Source organism: Condylura cristata, unplaced genomic scaffold (genome assembly GCF_000260355.1).
Source record: "Condylura cristata isolate star-nosed mole 26May11 unplaced genomic scaffold, ConCri1.0 scaffold00005, whole genome shotgun sequence".
Classification (NCBI taxonomy): domain Eukaryota; kingdom Metazoa; phylum Chordata; class Mammalia; order Eulipotyphla; family Talpidae; genus Condylura; species Condylura cristata.
The window spans coordinates 35,740,471-35,761,602 of record NW_004567106.1 but is presented as its reverse complement, the minus strand read 5'-3'; the positions used below and the strand labels follow the sequence as shown (position 1 = coordinate 35,761,602).

The 21,132-nt window shown below is 36.0% G+C and overlaps 1 protein-coding gene across 5 annotated transcripts in view; it reads right to left on the bottom strand.

Annotated features, from left to right (window-relative positions):
- KIAA1324L (KIAA1324-like ortholog) overlaps window positions 1-21,132 on the bottom strand; it is a 190,623-nt gene that overhangs the window by 60,589 nt on the left and 108,902 nt on the right. For all 5 annotated transcript variants that reach the window (XM_012720964.1, XM_012720965.1, XM_012720963.1 and 2 more), the window contains 3 exons: window positions 16,327-16,447; window positions 1,304-1,499; window positions 118-265 (listed from right to left, as the gene is read on the bottom strand). In XM_012720964.1, coding sequence (XP_012576418.1) covers window positions 118-265; window positions 1,304-1,499; window positions 16,327-16,372 — 390 coding nt within the window. In that variant the 5' untranslated portion in view covers window positions 16,373-16,447. The remainder of the gene's footprint in view (window positions 1-117; window positions 266-1,303; window positions 1,500-16,326; window positions 16,448-21,132) is intronic.

Below are 21,132 nucleotides of genomic sequence, written 5' to 3'. Positions count from 1 at the left end.
CTATTTTGTTAGAATATTATCTTAGTTTATATTTTAGAATATGACTTAATCACTATCACATGAAATTTTACATGAATGTGACTTAAAAAGTAAATTCCAGAATATGAAAGACCTTACAAAAAATTCAAAGAAGATGTTGTTGTCGACATACTGGTACTCAAAGAAGACATAACCTGACTTCTTCAGGTGCACTGCATAGATCAAAGACACCGTGCAGTCGTCACGATTCGACTCTATGTAGTTTCCACGTGGGGTCCAAGAAGAACTGAGGAAACAAAAACCAGGCAGCATTTAACATTAGCATTCAAAATCCCTTTCTACTTACAAGTTACGTAACTCAGATTCAAAAGTAATTCCATGAGCAAGGCAGGTTTACTGGAAATCTAAAGCCAACCATTTCTGCAGAACAGTACATTTAATACAGCAAATAACTTCTTACATCTTGGGAATGTTATGTGTTAATTTTCTATGAAACAAACCCAAAATTAGATGACTAGATGACCACTAATTTTTAATAGACTCAGGTGGAATTATTCTTTCAAACAACATTTTCAGTTTTACTTATGAACATAACATGTAGCTGGGAGAGAGGTAATACTGTGCTACAAGAGAAGAAATCTTATAGAAAGCCCAATTAATGATCCTAAATATGGTGGCAGGCAACTCGACTTTTATGGACCATTATACTATATAATGTGTTTAAAAGTCATATCACAATGCTGTATACCTGAAACCTATATAATATTATAAATCAATGTTACTTCAATGAAAATTAAAATAGAAATAATTAAAATAAAAATAAATAAAATACATATCACAATTTCATATCTACAATAGAGGTAGAATTCTGATATGATTTTTTATCCAAAAAAAATGGAACTAAATTTTAAGAAAATATATTGGGGAAAAAGATTTTGGTTGTAAATCCCATAAACTAATTCATAGAATTATCACATGGGTCACATATTGAAATTTTATGCAAAAAAATCTAACCAACTGAATGCTAGCACAACTTACTATCCTCCTACTCATTTTAACTTTTATATAAATATGAATACTGAGATTTTTGCCAAATCCTTTTCTTCTATCTACTAAAAAAATGTTTAAAGACTGAGACTTTATATTCAGACATACTAAAAAGAAAAAAGTCAGCCTCATTATTCCTAATGACTTTCCCAAAAAAAAGACTTTTTTCAATTTACTTTATAATCCCAATCAATACCCGTATTATCCACAACTTCATTTTGGAAAAGAGCAACACACCCTCCTAAGTCAAGATCCACAGGCCCCTCTGGACTCTTACTTGTTACAGCCGTCTGGCCTACTATCAGAAGGGCCAACCACAGTGTCCATGAACGTCGCAATGTTGGAAAATCCAGCTGGTAATTCATCCCATTCATCAAATTTAATACCACTGCCCAAGGAGTAGGTACCTTCTTCACATTTACTGCAAACCTGGTTCTTCATTTCTAGATATTCTCCAGAAGCACAGGAGAAAGCTGGAAGGCAGAAAAATGTTTACCCCATTAGTCACTACACTCTGCCATCATTTCCTTCTCTTTCACACTGACATCAGAAGTATAAAGCTCTGATCTGCTACACTCTAAGTCAAACTCCCCAAAGTTTGTCTCATCAGTAAACATACTTCATAATCAGACCTCGACCAATTTTTCTAGGCTCATCTCTCTTCCAACAGTTATATCAGTTCCAAACTACTTTATGCCTTTATTTGCTATGTGCTCTTCTTTCTCTGAAGAGCTCTATCTGGAAAATTTTTCCTATCTCAAAAATTATTTATAACAGACATCTCTGTCCCCATTAGACAATTGTGTCTCCCTTCTGAGCTCCCAGGATACTCCTTTGATAATGCCTCCATTAAAGCTCTTGTTGTGTGTGTGTGTGTACATTTACATCTTAAGTATGTGTGTATGTACCACTCACCAATTGACACTAAGATTGCAGAAAATAAGGATCATTATTTTTTGATTATTTGCATCTGGCAAATATTAAGTCCAAATAAAAGATTGATCCAGTGGATGAAAATAAAACATAAAGGGGAAAAGAGGAGGGTAGAATACCTAATAAGCCTCTCCAGTTTGAAACTATGAGCATATTTGTTCAATATTTGCAACTCCAAACTAGTCATTTCCATAACCTACATCTTCTTAATGATGTCAAGTTCTATGCTGATGCTGAGAACTATACCCAGAGATTGCAGGCATAGTCAGTGTGAGAAAGTTGACACAATTACAGAAAAGAAGGCAGTCTGGCTGCTAAGCTATTGTTAATTCAACAACTCAAATCTATGTTCCCCAAGTGTGTGCCTCTATGCTCATGTTGGTATTAGCAACTCAAATATAGCAAAAGGTTTTCTAATCCTTTAATCAAGATACTAAAGGAATAAGAGCAAAATAAAACCTCCAATTTATCTGAAGAAGAAAAACAAATCCCCAGCAAAGTACACAGCAGCAATGTCTCACATTTGGTAGATGCTTCCTTTAGAATACATTTAGAAACTCAGCAAGAAATACAGACTAACTTTGAAAACATAATTCAAGAGTTAGAGCTAGAACACACACTTGTTTATCTACTTCCCATTAAAGAAAAGTTTTTCCTTAGATAGACTTAAGATACTATACAATGAACTTTTTACTCTGAATTCAATATTAGCAAATTAATAAATCAACAAAAATCAGAGAGGTTCAGGCAAAGAATATTGCAGGGTGACTACAAGGTCAAAACTATACTGAGACCAGGTACCACTTTCTAATTGCTTAGTGGGTTACTTCATATCTCTGGGCCTCAATGTCTATCTTTAAAAAATGAAATAATGATCATCATACTGTCACACAGTGCTACATTGAAAAGATAAAGTTTAGTAAAAGTAGTTAACACAATGGCTAGCATATAACAAATGCTCTCTACAAGTTATTGTTGATGCTACAGCACTACCAACAGCCAGATCTGGGGAAAGTTTTATTTCTATGGCTCAGGAATCTTTCAACAAACTTGGAATCCAACATATTTCCCTAACATGACTAGTAATATCATAAACTAAGAGCCAGCACTACACTAAATCGAGGGCCAATAAATTACAGCCAACAGGCCAAATTCCTCATGCTGTTTTTTTTTTTTTTTTAAGATTTATTTATTCATACAGAACTGGGGTACAGGCCAGAGATACGGAGGGTGAGAGAATTCACCAGAGACAGAGTGGGAAGCAGAACAGGCAGATTGACGAAGTACACTGCTGAGGGGAGCAGCGGGCGGGTCAGGAGCGGTCTGCCACGCCATGTGGTCACCTCCGGGGCAGGCGGGAATCGAACTCATGCGGAAGTGGCTTTAGCTTCTCAGTGCTGTGCTTTAACCCGCTGCGCGACCAGGGAGGGCCCTCCTCATGCTGTTTTTTGTAAATAAAGTTTTATAACTACACAAACACAACCATTCATTTACATTTAGCTTAGTGCTGCTTTCACACCACAGTGGTAGAGCTGAATAGTCTTGACAGAGTTATCTTAGAAGACAAGTTAGTCTTGTGTCCAAAATTGAACTTTTAAATTAATAAGTAATAGTTGATAAATTGATATACGGGATTCAAAGCTAAAAAAGAAAAGTGAGTTTGTGAAACTTGTCTTCTAAATAGAATATTAGTATTTCAGAGTATTCAGAGATCTGTTATAATCAAAACCATTAATACTATCCCTAATTCTTTCAGCAGTATTTCCTTGTCTAAAACCAGAAGGAAATACAGTTAAAAGTAAGTATATTGAGCAATATTTCATGGTCAATTCTTTGTATTCATAGGATTCACCTAAATTGTCACAAACACTAAATTAACCAATGCTAAATCATTGCTCCTAGGAAAATGGCAGGTTGTTTCCTGATAAATATATAACCTTGTTCTGTGTGTTTCCATTTTAGAGCAACTTATTATATATTGTTTATTCAATACCACTGAATTTATGGTCTGGAGAACTACAACTCATAAGTTAACTAAGCTTATTAACACATTCATTTTATCTAAAAGGTACATCACAGTCTGTGAACTTTGGATCACTAGTCAGCATTATGGGTTCCACTTTAAAGAGTAAAATTTACCAAAAGGAAGCACAAAAATGAAGGCAACATAGCACTAAATAGACTATGAAAAGGACATCTTTTGAAAATATAAGAAATAAGAAGATAGTATGTCATCTTGTTCGAGTTCTGCTGGGACCATGTGGTCTAGTGATTCAAAGTGCACTGCTCTACACTTATCTGCAAATGGCCATGAAATTATAATATGTGTTGATTTGGGGATTAAAAAATAAGATTTGGCAAGTAGCCAAAATTTCAAATATGAAATCCATGAATAATGATAATCAATTATATTTATAATAGACTTGTGGGGAAAAAGAATGCTATGCCCATTTAACAGATGAGGAAACTGAGGCACAGTATTTTTAATTATCCCAAATATACCCAGTTAACCAGTGGCAAAGTTGACATTCCCATTTAAGTCTGATTCCAAACCAGGTGGCCCATGAAAATTTAACTCAGACATATATTAGTATAAACAATGCAAAAAAGGGCAAGAAATTCTATCTGAATTCATTATTTCATATAATTGTCATTACCACCCTGAACTATTATGCAATAGTTGTGAGCATTATAAAGCGCTAGCTACTACTCATTCTCAGATTTCTTGTGAATTTTTAACATGTTATAGCAAAAAAAACCTTCAAATAATATTTATAAAGTTACTACCTGTCTATAGCTCATTGTCTCTCATCTATGAAAGGAAGATGGTATTATCTATCCCAAAGAGTTGTGGGAATAGGTACTACATATAAAGCATTCAGCAATATGCCTAACATAAAATATACAGCTAATGTTAGGTACAATTATTAATAATGCAATTCAGGGATTTGGACAATATGAATTCTGCTGCTAAAATGATCATTATTATTTGCCACTAATTATTCATCAGAATAATTATTAATCAAAATAGTCCAATGGGTATGTACAACAATGAAGGAGACCTAAAGTGTCTAAAGCTTTTTCCACTTACTCATTTGCTACTCCCATCCTGGAAGCCAGCTCTCAAACACATATCAAAGGAAGAAAAAGCCATACATTTTTGTTAAACACAATTTAGTTCATGTTATATCAACACAATAAGCACTGCTGACCTCTCGGCAATCATTAATGACCAACTCTTCCTTTTATATATAAGAATTTCTATCATTTTAGGGTCTACACTTTTTATTCAAGGTTTTATATCGAATATAAAATGGGATTCCTTTAACAAAAGTTGGATGTAGACAATTATTATAAATAACTGTTGTAACCACTGTAAATGTGAGTTGAAAATATTTCAGCTAAACATGTGGTCATTTCTAAAGCAAATACTATTTTTCTTCAACAACCTCAAAATGCCAAGGTAACTGAATGGAATTAAAGACAAACAAACTCCAAAGTTCTGATATGAGAACAGAAAGACATTATTTGGGTAAAGTTACACAGTATTAAACAGTAGGCTCAAGCTGGGTTTTCACAATATCTCAACTACACAGTAAGCAATGTTTAAAACCTACCCTCTTGAAGTCTAAACCAGGTCATGTGTTAAATTTAGTGTTAATTTTCTTAGCTCTATTCCCCTTCTTTTTTACTATTTTTTTTAAAGATTTATTTATTTGTGCATACAGAACTGGGGTACAGGTCATAGGCTCAGGGGCCGTGAGAGGCTTCACCAGAGACAGAGCGGGGAGCAGAACAGGCAGATCGATGAAGTACACTGCTGAGGGGAACAGCGGGCGGGTCAGGAGAGGTCTGCCACGCCATGTGGTCACCTCTGGGGCAGGCGGGAATCGAACTCATGCGGAAGTGGTTTTAGATTCTCAGTGCAGGGCTTTAACCCGCTGCGCCACCAGGGAGGGCCTCCCCTTCTTTTTTAACATTTATTTCTGCCTCTTTGGATCAATAAATGTTGAACTACGCAGGTATGAAAAATAAGATATGAAAAAAGGTATTTATATTAGTTTGTCTCCAACCAGCAAGTAGCTGAGGCAATTTACTTAACTCTCTGTGCTACCAATTACTCACATTTCAATGAGAATGCCACTTTCCAATCTTCCCTCACTGGATTGCTTATGGTCTTGAAAGACTACTCTGCAGGTAAAGTGACATGGAAATTCAAAACACTGCTCTGATCATTTAACCACGTGGGACAATGTATCAAAAAAATGGCTACTAAGCTAAATCATTTATATGCTGATAATCATCTGTGATTTGTACCTAACAATAAGGAACATCTATTTTTAATTTTTTCACCACAAGGGCCTCTTAATTTTGTTTTCCTTTCCTCCAGAAACTGCATGTTTCCACAGATGATGGCTATCAATTACATTTACTCATAATTCATCCATTTTTCTATTTTAATCAAAGTTCTTTATTACTGAAATGTGTCTTCTAAATGTCATATAGAAATTTAGTAGTAAAAGGCTTTGAATGTACTCATTTAATGTGATATTGATGTTATATATGAGACTACAGAATCTCATTAAAGGTAAGTTTCTGGGAATCACACTAAATTAATTTACTCAAATATCTTTGAGGATCTAGGATTTGGTAGGCAAACATGAAGGTACCAAGAATATTTTGATGAATAAGACAGTAACAGCCCCTACTGTCTTGGAGCTTATATTCTTTCTAGACTCATATTCCTGAAGAGATATGTGCTTTACATTTCACTAAGTTAAATGGATGTAAAATTAACACTTAGCTTAAAATTATAGAAAAATACAAAAAATGTCAATTTTTCTTCAATCTCTAAATTTTGACAAAATAAAAACAAATAAAAATAGGTTAAAGCTGTAGATATTGTTATAGTTGACTACATGAAAGAGTGCTCTTGCAACTATAGTTATTGGTCACTTCTATGAAACAGGGAAAATATTGCATAGATTGGACCTTAAAAATAATAAACTTTAGCTTCATCAATAATTTAGCCAATCATTTATCATTATCACATAAATAAGGCCATCAAGTACTTATAATTCCTGTCATAGAAAAAACAAGGAAGTAGGAAATGTCATCTAGAAGGCTGAGTATCATATAGAAGCCAGCAAATTTCAGTTACCTCTTCTTCCTCTTTCAATGCTAGTAATGAGAACACTCAAACACAATCCTTTTAGGTAATTGTTTCTAGAATTCTTAAGAGAAGGAAAAATAATTTTGAAATCTCATTTTACAAAAACGAAAGTAAGATAGGAAGACTTCCAGACAGGCCATGTCCTGCTGATGCCCTCTAATTTACATAAAGATATAAAGGACTGTGGATGCATGATGGTGGGTATGGTATGGTAAGACACATCTAAAGTCTGACTTACTGATCATATACAGTGTTGTCAGTCAATGTTACTGAAATAAAGTAAAGAAATATACATGGAAGTAATAAGGATTAATGAGGTATGATCTATGTAACTTATTCACAAATAACTACAATAAATAATTATTAGTAATAATTATAAATCTAAAAAGGGTATTCATTTCCTTGAGGTAAAGGTAAAACTTCTTGTTTTCTTTAATTGTAAAGATTTCATTTATCAAATATATATATTTTAATTCATCAAAGTATTCTATTTGCAAAACATACAACACAGCAATGCAGGCTGGTGGTGAGTCCATCAGCTGCCTGCTATCTTCACTGTAACTGGAAGAGGATAGTGGAAGGGAAAACACTCAAAATTCTAACAGTGGCAGACATTGCAATGTTCCTATGAGGGATAAATATGTGAGGGCATTGAGAATATTTATCAGTACTCTACTACAATTCACAAATTATGGGAGATGAGGCATTATTTGATCACAGATTGAGTAAATACGTATGCAATTCTAACACTTAAAACTATAAGAATGATCAAATGAGGACTTTTAAAAGATTACTTAATACAAATTCCCTCAAGTTTCCTCATTCGTATGATTTCAAGTAACCTAGTTCACCTACTCTACAGTTCGAGGGAGACTCTACCTAGTAGACTCCATGTGACTCCTACAGCTCCCTAACTATAAAAAGGTTCCCATAGTACCATGAAACCAGGAGACTTTATTATGGGTAAGATGAGAAAAATCCACTATCCTTATTTAAAGTGAACAAGAACAGCTTTTAGAAAGAACTCTACTTTACAAGTCAAAAGATACTTGTTTTAGTTCCAGCAGTACAACTCACTGACGTGCAGTAACATACAAGCAGCTATGTTACTCTGGAATGTCAGCAATAAAATTGCTAAATTTGATTTCCTAGATCCCAATCCCACCAACATCAATTTTTAGCTTTCATGAAGACTCATGGATGAAGTTGAAAGCTGCAGAGAAGCCTTAAGTTCATATTTATGAAATTCTTTGACCAAGAAGAAAAACAACTTTCATCTCTCATGTTATAAAAATGAAAGCAAAAGAGAATACAAAGAAAAGAGAATATTAATACAAATCTGTTTTGGCTAATGTTCTCTATCACTGTTCTTTAAAAATATCTAGTGAAAGTATTACCTCTACACTGAAAACTAGTTTTTACCCCTATATCCTTTCTAATGAATGGGTCCTCACATCATACAGCCCTATCGGCATATACACAGTATAGCCATCACTGTGCTTTGCAGAGAGAATGAGATGAGCCAAGAATATCAATGCCATCCCCAGCCAACATCCCCCACCTCCAAAAATCATCAATTCCTATCAGAGTAAAAGATAAGCAAAAGCTAACTAGAGTAGTTTTCATCTTTAAACACATTACAAATGCATTCCATTGTGGCATCTTGACTTGAGTGTTTGATGGGGTAGAAGACCAATTCCAGTTGAGTGGGCAAAGGATGATACAGGTTTATATAAAAAATATAACAGCGAAGGTCAGAGGAAGGAAAATGTACTGAGTATTTGATGAGGTCACCTAAGAGAGCAGAACAATACATCTGTGAAATCAGTTTTCTCAATTTCCAATTACGTCCTGACACTTTGATCCTATATCATGCTGAACTTTTCCTCTTCAGAAGAAAGTATCAGTCACCCTCTAAATCCTGATAGTCTCTCTGCCCTTGATTCTGCAGTTCTGAGAGCTGAGTTTTTTATTCAGAGAGGCTCCCTTAACCACAGCTCCCATCAAACATTACAACTGATGTAAAGTCTGATTTGAGTTGTTCTCTAAATCTCATTTGCTCTTGCCTTGCCTTTCACCTACCATTTGTGTGTTACTGAGCACATCTAACTTCCAACACTCTTCCCATTTAGAATTCATTGCATCAATATTCCAAGCTAAGAATACTGAAGACAAAATACGTTTGTCCTCCACTATGAAATATATAGCTTTACAAATCTGATTAGATCTCTGTATGTCATATATAGAAATGAAACACTGAAGTCAGTGAGTCTCTAATTTGATAACACCAGAGGTTTTTTTTAAAGCTCTAAGTAAGGTGCAAAGCAAGAAACTTTTTTTTTTCTTTTTTAAGATTTATTTATTTGTGTATTCAGAACTGGGATACAGGCCAGAAGTGCAGGGACGGTGAGAGGCTTCACCAGAGACAGAGTGGGGAGCAGAACAGGCAGATTGTTGAAGTATATGGCTGAGAGGAGCAGCGGCCTGGTCAGAGGGGTCTGCCATGCCATGTGGATCACCTCCAGGGCAGGCAGGGATTGAACTAATGCTGAAGTGGCTTTAGCTTCTTAGTGCAGTGCTTTAACCCACTGTGCCACCAGGGAGGGCCCACACCAGAGTTTTTCAGTCAACAAATGTTCCAGTGTTCTAGAGCTTTCTTGGGAATCATGAAGGGGATTAGAGATCCTTTGCTCTTAAGAATGAAACAGAACTCTATTCTCAACTAGCAATTTTTAAGTTGAAAAAGGCACCATTTTTTTTTCTGATACATGTTAAATAATGAAAGGATACTAAGTGTTTCAAGCATACGAGGCACAAAAAAAAAAAAAAAAAAAAAAAAACAACCTCTCATTGTGTAGGAAACTATAGTCACAAAATGTACCCTAAATTCAGGATGTTATCCTCTTACCTTTCAGAAAACATAATTAGGAATAAAATCTGTAGAGATCAGTGTTCAATTAAAATGATGCACAGCAATACATCTTAGCTTTTAGATTCCATCTTTTAAAAAATCCACTTAACTCCCCAGGAAGTAAATGTTAGGGTCAGGGATGACTCAAGGAGGCAATTAACATTCACACAGCATATGGTGTAGTGTATTCCAAAAAGCAGTACAGCAGAAGAGTTAAGAACATGAACCCAGGAGCTAAATTTCCTGGTTTTAAGTTTCAGCTCTACTTTTGACTTATCTATGTGAGGTAATAAAAATACCTATTTTAAATGATTGTTGGGATGATTAAATTAACTTGAATGAATTCATAGAAAGCACTTATAACTGTGTCTGGCATTATTACTATGAAGTTATACTGTTACACAAATGTGACTTCTTGCACTATAGATTATATTCATTATCCTGATTAAATTTTTTAATTTTGGTACTTCAAACACATGTGCATCAATGTCTCTAGTTAAGAGCTCCAGCATGACACCCAAGAGTCTGTAGGATTTGCCAGAATCTCCGTCCATTCTCATATCCTCCCTGAGAGCAGCAGTGCACAACACGGGAAAGCCCAAGGCTGCCCACCCTTGCAGCTCTGCCCAAGTTTCTTCTGCCTCCAATGTACTCTGTATCATGGAGTCAGAGAACTTCTTCCTGCAGGCTACACCTCAGATGCTAAGAGAATTAACACACTGGCCCATTAAGTATGCATTTAATCCTGATTCAATTAAGTTAGAAGACAATTTTTCACATGAACCTGACAAGTCTCAGATCATTTACCAAGGTTATTTAGCTAGTAAGAGATGAGTCTGAACTTCAAACTTATACCTGTTCACTGTGAGACCTCTTCTCTACCTCTGATGAGAAGTCACCCCCCCTCTCTTTGGTAAGGGCACCTGAGGTATGTATATCCATCATGTACTTTGCCCACTTCGCCACTACACTATAAATACTTACTCAGCTGCTCTCTTATTAGAATGAACAGGCACATTTTTATTATTATGTTTGTCCCTGTTATCAAGAAAACAGGAAACTATGTTTATTCAATGAATGAAAAATTAATAAGTAGCTGACTATATTTTGCCTAAAAGTGTAAGTCATTTGCAGATCTTGGGTTTAATTTCAGATGTCTACTACACCAAGATACCAATTGTGGGATCTTCAATTGGATACCAAAGCAGCAAAGTTGCAAACTAAACCTATAGAGCAACCAGATGATATGAAATTAGTTGTCATAGTACAAGTAAAATTATGTAAACATTAACAGAATTAGCAAGGTAGGTATCTTTAAATCTGTGTTTTTCAAAACAAATATCTGTAGAAATTAACCCAAGGACTCCAACTACACTTAGATAAAAGAGACCTATTATCAAAAATAATAGGGAAACTCTGGATAAAAGAGGTTGCATGCAACTATGACAAATAACATACAAACACCTGTTGCGTTCTCAGAGATATTTACATGAAAATACGCACTGTATACCTCCAAGAAGGGGACACAGCACTTATCAAACACAGCACTTTGCAAACACACAAGGATTTCACCACATAAAGAAGTACTGACACACTTTTTTTTAAATGGGTAGTATTTCTTGGCAATGGTATTCTACAGAACAGACTTAATGCATGAGTGTAATTTTCTATTCTGTGACACTGCATTCAATTGTCTGATGCACAAGTGGCTTATGCCATTATCTATTCCTCTAACACAACTTAAATAGATAATGTTTGAATACTAGGGAAAAGTCTTTGGAAGCACTATGGAAGCACTATGATCCCCCCAAAATGGATTTTTAAATATCTCACCCATTAGCTGAAACCATATCTTTCCATAATAATTCTTCCTCTTTCACTTCCAAATGTAATTAAAAACTGTTGACTAAAGCTAGTACCACTTACTTATTCCTTAAGTTCCAATAAATGTGGGTTATAACAATAGATCTAAGAGAAACAGTAACAACAAAAAAACCTTTTTGTACTAAAGGAAGGACTTTTGTTTCTAATCTGAACATAGCACTTTGATTCAAGGAAACCAAATATTAGAAGTTAACATAAATATTAAAGGTCAAGATTAGATAATTACCACAAGACTGTAACTAATTTGATGTTAACATACCAAATGGAATTACAGGTATCTTTAATAACCATTATGAAGTAGAAAATGATGTCTTATGGTTGTAATTAGTGTCGTGGACTTAGTAAATATGTCAGGAAACAGGTAAAGATGTTCTCTTACCACTCCTGGTAGAGTCTTTTATTTCTAAGATTTTGTGTAAATTAAATGAATGTGGGGAAGAGGTGTGGTGGATAACATGAATGAATAAATGAATCCCACTCAGAAAACCATTCCAACATAGCAGTTATTTTTGATGAGTTAAGAATGTCAAAAGGGACCCAAAGAATTTGTGAAGATTTTTGAAATGCTTTTGCACGAACAGTACACTGCCCAGCAGTGGAGAAGGGATGGAGAAGGGATGGAGATAGTCCAGGAATATCCCTTGGTTCTTGGAGAAAACCAGGAATGCTGTGGTTCAGAATGGCAAGTGACATGCATGCTGTGCTTGAATGACACCAAGACCTCTAACTATGGGTGATGGATATACACAAGACTCTTAGCACCAGATATGGAAGAAAAGCATCAAAGGTCCCAATAGCTAAGTCCAGAGCTACTAAAAAGAAAGAGCTGTGGGGTCATCTCTCCGGCCTGCCCAAAACAACACTACAAGAGACTGAGGTGTTTCCCACAGCAGGGGGGCAGGAGGACAAAGGGACCAGTGCCAGCTAGGAAACAGGCCTCGCCAACCATTTCCTGAGCCCTGCAATACACTTCAAGCTCACATATATGCCAGAGTTCTAATATCTGTCTTCTCCTTGACTTCATTCAGCAGCCTTGCAACCAGTTTCTATATGATCTCTATAAAAATAAAAAGATATAATAAAGCTTATCCATCAATTTTCAGAGAAATTTTACAACCAGTACTGAAGGAAAGTCTCCTCTATTAAGAAAGAGTGGGGGCCCTCCCTGGTGGCGCAGCGGGTTAAAACACAGCACTGACAAGCTAAAGCCACTTCTGCATGAGTTCGATTCCCGCCTGCCCAGGGTAACCACATGGCATGGCAGACCTCTCCTGACCCGCCCGCTGCTCCCCTTAGCAGTGTACTTCATCGAATTGCCTGTTCTGCTCCCCACTCTGTTTCTGGTGAAGCCTCTTGCCGCCCCTGAGCCTCTGGCCTGTACCCCAGTTCTGTATGCACAAATAAATAAATCTGAAGAAAGGAAGGAAGGAAGGAAGGAAGAAAGAAAGAAAGAGTGGGGAAGCTACCCTATTCTATTCTGAAGACTATATAATATTTTCTTTTTTAAAGATTTATTTATTTATGCATACAGAACTGAGGTACAGGGGTGGTGAGAGGATTCACCAGAGACAGAGCAGGGAGCAGAACAGGCAGATTGATGAAGTACACTGCTGAGGGGAACAGCGGGCGGTTCAGGAGAGGTCTGCCACATCATGTGGGTCACCTTTGGAGCCGTGGATTAAACTTGCATGGAAGCGGTTGCAGTGCTATGTCTAAACCATGGTGCCATCAGGGAGGGCCTATATAATATTTTCAACAGAGGGCCAATTCTGGGTCCAACTTCATTCGGAGACATCAGGATCTGAGGTAAACATATCCCACACAACCACTGCCTTAAATATTCTTTACTGACTTGAAGTTGTTGTGTTTCACTTTTTAACTTTCTCTTTCTATATGGCCCAGCTGCTGGGAAATATCCTTATAACACCACTGCTGAATCTAGTCTATGAGTATCACCCACCACTCATGATCTGGACGTCACTCAGGCACAGCTAGCAAGGTGCCTAGACCAAAATACTCCCTGTCTTTCCCAGAACAAGGGGATATAACACCTGTCTCAGCTCTACACCTTCTCTGCTGGTAGGTCACTTCCCTCTTTTATCTTGAAGCACAGTTTCTAAAATCTCCTTTGAAGATGTTCACCTATGAGTCCTCCAGCTGGGGCTTTAGAAGCTGTTCCAGGCTGGATGTTCAAGTGGCAGTTTAAGACAGGGTAATGGGCAGGCTCTCGAATTAGATGTGTGTTTTTGAATCTCAAATTTGTCACATGTCGGTGATATGGTGGGTGATAACTTATTACACCACTCTAACTCTGATTGCTCTCATCAGTAGAATGCAAACACTGAGAGAAGCTCTTTGAGAGAACTGTAAGGTGGTTGTAATGGGAGACTGATTCAAAGCGCCAAGCACAATGTTTAGCACATCATCAATACATGAGAAATAGCAACTATTATTAACAAGAGACTATCTAACTAACTGAAGAAAACTGCCTTCAGCAGTACATTCATGAGTCGTAATACGGTAAACATTAACATGTGGAATGTTATGAATTAACTGAGTTTTTAAGTTACTTAGATCTATTAATTGTAAGTTTTAAAATAACTTGATTTTACCACATGAATGAAATGTCACATATTGAGACCAGATGAACAGCGTCCCCCCCCCAAAAAAAAGTATATTTAATGGTGAACTATTTGCAAATTCAGATTCCAGACAAAATACCGAGATTAAAAAATATGCAGTCACCACATAAGTATTGTCATCTTTAAATTGTATTTTTTTTAAATTAGTAATAACAGTGACTTGATTATTTTCAGAAATCTGTACAAAAGTCCTAGTAGAGTTTCATGTACAAAACATCTGTGGAAGATTGTAGTAAATAATGAGCCAAAATGTCTCTGAATATATTCAAATAGAAACTAGTATTCAAATAGAGATTAGTAATCAGGCATCATTTCTGTAATAAAATTTTGAGTTTTTAGCCAAATAATTTATTCAGTGTAACTGTTTAACAATTGTTCTCAAAGGAAAGTGAAACTCCCGATTTGTAATGTTCACCAGTTTCCATGGAATAAAAAACTCCACAATAAGCCATTTCAAATTAACAACCAGCGCTCTGAAGGCAGTGCCAGCCAGCACCAGCACATCTGCTAGATACAGATTAGCTTTCATGGTGGACTGGCAGTCAACTTCGACGAGGGGGTTTACAAGGTCACCAACACAGTGAAGTAGCCAATATTAAAAGCTTAATAAAATAAACAATAGCTAAGACTTCCAAGAAGGTAACCAAAATAATTTTACAATGAGCTGCTTCCATAGGTGTTATTTCCTGCCTCTGCCCAGATGGCGCACACCCTCCAGCCTCATACTAACTCTATGACCTCTTAAAGCTCTTGCTGGACTGATGTCTTTTACCTACTATAGGGGTTCTTGGGTCAATCTCTATTCACTTTTATACCATTTATCAAGAAGTAATGGGTTTCTTCCCTAATTTTCCTTATGAGACTATTGCTGTCTACTGTCTCCCTCTTATCAGTAAGCCCTCCACCCATACAAAAAAAAAAAAAAAAAAAAACAACCTAATCAAAAACAGGCATATTTTTTTTCCTCTGAAGGAGGAAGGAGTTAACTATGATCTAATACTTTGCTTAAATCTTTTTTCACTTGAAAACAAATGAACTAAACTTTTAGGAATACCATTTGGATGACAGCAAGAAAACCAAAATAGCCTCTCCATTTTATTTTCTGCTTTAAAGTCCAGACCACTCCTAACCTAAAAAACTATAGGAATCCAAATTAAACAGATAGAAAAGTAGAGTTTACAAATGAAAATGAAATGAATGACATATTTCTCTCTTAATTCATAATGTTGTACTTCCAACCTGCTTAATTGCTAAAAGAATATGATTATGTATTAATTTACAACCTCTCTATAGCTTACACTGAAAAGGAAAATTGTATTATTTCTATGAATTAAGAAAGGGAACCATTACTAGATCACAGTATTTTGAGGAAGGCTAATGGCAGTGACAGTAAAACAGTGTGATTTATACAATGCCAATGAGCTGGACACTGAAAGAATGGTTTCAGATGGTAAAATGTGCATTATGTATATTTCCCATTTTTTAATCCCTTTTTAAAATTTAAAGAAAAAAATACATCAATGAAAGAGAAATTAAATCCCATAAATTTGTATATTTTAAATAAATAAAAAAATAAAATCTCTCATAATGCCTTGTGTCTCATGTAGATACCAGACATCAAAAGTGTGCTTTTCTTTTGCTAGGCATCAGTGCTACATGTCCATTTTTCAAAGGTCTTTTATATTCATTATAATTAACTTATTGGGTTAACATGAAGGGGTTATGATTTAAGCAGGGGAAAAAATGTCAAAACATACTGCATTCTTTGCCTCTCACAGGGTCAGGCAGGCCCGAGCAGTCCATAGCAGAATTCGGAATGGCCACTCTCCACCTGGAGCCACTGCTGTCACATTCTGTATATTCAAAGTGGTAATCTTTCTGAAAACAATCACAAAACAAGCCTCTGTTAGAGTCAATTTACAGGGACAACTGTGTTTTCTAAATCACCCCCAAATCTGCCAGCAAGCCTGATTTCCAACTGCACTGGTTGATTTTCATTCGTTCCCTACCTCATCATTGCAGAGACCCTGAGTAGGCAGTGGGGATACTACGGGGAACAGGACCTTGGGCTCAAAAAGGCTATAGCACACTTCTCTATTACTTTTGCAGACTTTTTTTTTATATCATTCTTCATTTTGTGTAGTTTTAATCTCATTCGTAATCCCTGTGGACCAAAAATTACTTGCAGACTTATTAAACCCTAAAATTGACAGATATAAATCTAAGTAAAATAACAGCAGGAATCTGAATGACATGACTGCCCCAAGTTTTTTTTTTCTAGAAAAAAAAAAAAAAAAAACACCATCCCCACTGAACTAATTCCTATTCTGCTTAAAACTGAACAGAAGGTAAAATTATTAGTCATCCAAACGCTAGTAAAAGACTACTAGTTGTTTCTGTTTTGTTTTGTTTTTAAGCAGTTCTCAAAGGCTCACATCACACCCACCATAGCAGGCTGCCATCAATCAAAAACAATAAAAGAAATGCATTACAATTGCCAAAATAAGACCAACCCACTTGTCTCCAAGTCTTTGGTTGCTTGGAAATTGTCATGACTTCCCTTGTTAAGAGCATATTATACATGTGAGATGTATGAACCAAGAAGCATAAGAATAAAATGGGTCATTTTAAAAATATGAAGTTCTAAACCCATCCCACAATGTTTACAGTTGAACATCCTTTTATTCAGTTCATTATCTTGGATGTTGCTGTTCTTCATTCACTCTGCTTTGCCTTTCTTACTATATCAATGACAAAAGAGATCAGAAATATCAAGTCCTATCACTATAAGGAAATTAGATATTGGGAGGAGTGGAGGGTTTTTTTCTGTGCACATAAATATCAGGTCCTATCACTATAAGGAAATTAGATATGGGAGGAGTGGAGGGTTAGTTTATGTGCACGTGTGTGTGTGTGCACGTGTGCACACATAAAAAGAATAATAATGAAAAAATGGGGTTCTGGAATCAGAGCCCATTCACATCAGAACTCATTTGAATTGATATCCTATTCCTGCATTTGAATTCATATCCTTTTCATCAACCTACACTGTATGTGGTACTGCGCAAATCACTTCTAACTTTCAATGTACCTGATTATTCATGAGTAAAAGTAGAATAATAATTTTTCCTATTATGGCTGCTGTGGAAATTGAGAAAAAGCATACAAACTGTTAGCGATGGAATTAGCATTCAACTAATAGTAGAATTGTATCCTTATTAAGGGCAAGAAGACTTAGAGGAAGGAGCTAGTGGCATTGCGGTAAGGTATGAATTAATAAATTTGTTTCTGTTTCCTGTTTCAATTTCTGCATTACTTAAGACAGACTGATAACAGATCATGAGTCAGAGAAGGTGAAATTAACAGACTGCAAGCAAATGTTTTTATGAGATACTCTCCTCTTAAAATCAAATTTAGTATAGCTTTCAGCCAATCATCTGAGTATTATTTTTTTCACTCAATTTAATCAAATTTGGCAAACAGGTATCTTGAGATTATGTTACCTGATAAGACCCTGAATTTCAGTATGCTTTAATGCCAACTAAGGCCAAATCTATGTGCTTAAAATATCAATAAAAGCAGCCAAATGGGAAAGATTTTTTCCAGATGGAAGCATGGAGGGACAATGAAGAGAGGGAAAGAAGAAGGAGAGAAAAAAAGGAGGGACTTTAACAATAAAATTTCACTAAATATGACTACATTCAAATGCCAAAAACTGGTGTATCAAAAGTCATCATAAACAGAGCTCTCCCTGGTGGCCCAACAGATTAAAGCATCACATTATGAAGCTCTCCAAAGCAACTGAAGCACGAGTTCGATCCCCTGCCAGGGAGCTGACCCACCCACTGCTGAGTGGCAGACCTCTCCTAACCCACCCACTGCTCCCTTCAGTGATGTATTTCAATAGATCTGCCTGTTCTGTTCTTCACTCTGGTGAGTCCTCTCACCACCACACCTCTGGCCTGTACCCCAGTTGTGTATGCATAAATAATCTTTAAAAAAAAGTCATCATAAACAAAAGTTAAAGGTAAGCAAAACAACAAATAGTGAAGAAACACACAACAAAAATGAACTAACATATGAACACTGACTTTCTAAAAATCAGTAAAGGAAAGGACAAATAATTATTTGAAGATATAATCAAAGAACACAAAGAATTCACTAGTGAACAATACAAATGTTTAGTGAATATATTTAACAAGCCAAAAAATACAATTAATAGTTTTCATCAACTAAGCCAACTTTTAAAACACATTTTAAAAAACACTCTAGAGTACAAGTGGAAGAAACTGAGTACTCGTGTACTTCCAATGGGAGAGTAAAGTAATACAGGTTTTCTGAAAAGGAGTATGTTAATAAGTAAGCTAAAAGTGTTCAAATGTTGAACTGAAAATCCCACTTCTAGAATCTAATCTAAGAGAAGAAAAAAAATATTTAGTATGGTCAGTCACTTACAAGCAAAATTGTTCAACATAACTTTTGATGTAGCTGGAAGAAACATAATTTGAGATTACAAAAATGCCTATTTACATTATCTATTTGGCAATTTTCACAAGCATTTATGTCATTAAATCCTTATAACAATTATGTGGTTTTGTGAGAAGAATTAATATTATTTCCATTGTTCAAATGAAACTCAGATTCAGTAAATGATTTACCAAGAGATACTTAGCTATTAAGTAGCATAGCTGAGAACAGAAGTCAGCCCCTTTACCAGTATTTTCAGTTCATATAATGCCATTATGTTTAAAATAGAAAGTTAATTGTTTAAACAAACATTCCCTGTTTTAAAAAAGAGAATAGTAAAAGTTACTATAAAAGCTTTATGGCTGCAAAAAACTAATTATAATCATGAGAGTGTCTCAAATTCAAACAGAAAAACAAGAAAACATAGATAAAGGCAGAAACCATTTGACTCTCCTCTATTTCCCCCCCCAAGATTTAGTTATTTATGCATATAGAATTGGGGTACAGGCCAGAAGTGCAGGAATGGTAAGAGTATTCACCAGAGGCAGGTCAGGGAGCAGAACAAGCAGATCCACGAAGTACACTGCTAAGGGAAGCAGCAGGCGGGTCTGGAGAGGTCTGCCATGCCATATGGGTCACCTCTGGGGTGGGGATCAAACTCATGCTGAAGTAGCTTTAGCTTCTTAGTGCTGTGCTTTTAACCCATGTTGCTGCCACCCAGGAGGGCCCCTCTCTTCTATTTCTATGTTAATTTTCTATGGCTGCTGTAACACATTACCACACTTAAGACAACAGAAATTTATTCTTTCACAGTTCTGTAGGTAAGAAATCAAAAACAGTATTCTGGGCTAAAATTAAAGTGTTATCCAGGCTGTGCTCCCTCTAGAAAATCCAGGGGAAAATCCGCTTCTTGCCTCTTCCAGTTTCATTTTGTTCATTACCCAATTCCAAAGCCACTATTCATATTGTTAGGTATTCGTTACAGCTCCCTGCTTTCAGGTAGTACAATCTCCATTTTTTTTTTTTTCTTTAGCCAGTATAACAAATTTCCACAAATTTTGTATAATTAATACAACAAATTAAAACAACAATTTCCAATTCTGGAAACCAGAAAAAAAGTCCAGTCAGTATCACTGAGCTACCAGCCACTGTGCTTCTCCTGGAAACTCTAGAGAAGATTCATTCCTTGCCTCTTCTGGTTTCTAGTAGCTACGAACATACATTGGCTTGTGAGTACATCATGCTAATCACTGCTTCTGTGAACAGGGTCTTCTTTCTCCTCCTCTTGAGATTGCATTTAAGGCCCATGCAGATAACCTCCTATCTCAAGACTTATACTTTGTCTTTAAAACACCCCCTTTTTTCTTTGGTCATATAAGATAATATTTAGGGCTCCAGGGATTAGGACATGACTATTTGGGCGTAGGCATTCTTCAACCTACCGCAATCTCCTATTGTAGAACAGCTTTGATTCTTTTATCCTTCCATTCCCAATTATTTGTACTAGGAAGTCTTTCCTATTTTCATATCCCACTGAGAAGATCCCAGCCCCAAATGTATGATTCATGTAATCTATTATCATCCTTGCAAGATAATGATGCTGTAAGTCTGCGATAAATTTCAAATAAAACAGGAAAACTCTTCTACATCACTGCCTCTATTATTCAGATCACCAGTTAGGAGATGAGGACAGTAATAAGAACATAAGAAAGGAATTGGGGCAACTTCTGGCTATTTTGGAGAATGTCACAGGCACTTTAATTTTCCTAATTTTTTTTTTTATTTCTAGCTGTCTCTTCCTCCTCTCCTTGTCTAAATTACCAATAAGCTCTAAAAATCCAGTCACTGTTTAGTTACAAACTGTTAGGATTGCAACAAGAAGCTGTAATGTGTTTATTTGTAATTTAAAAATATGGAAATATAGGTCTGTCCCTGGTGGCACAATGGGTTAAAGCATCACATTATGAAGCTCTCCAAAGCCACTGCAGCAGTGGTTCTATCCTCAGCCAGGAAGCTGACCCACATGGTGTGGCAGACCTCTCCTGCCCCACCCGCTGCTCCCCTCAGCAGTATACTTTGTTGGTCTGCCTGTTCTG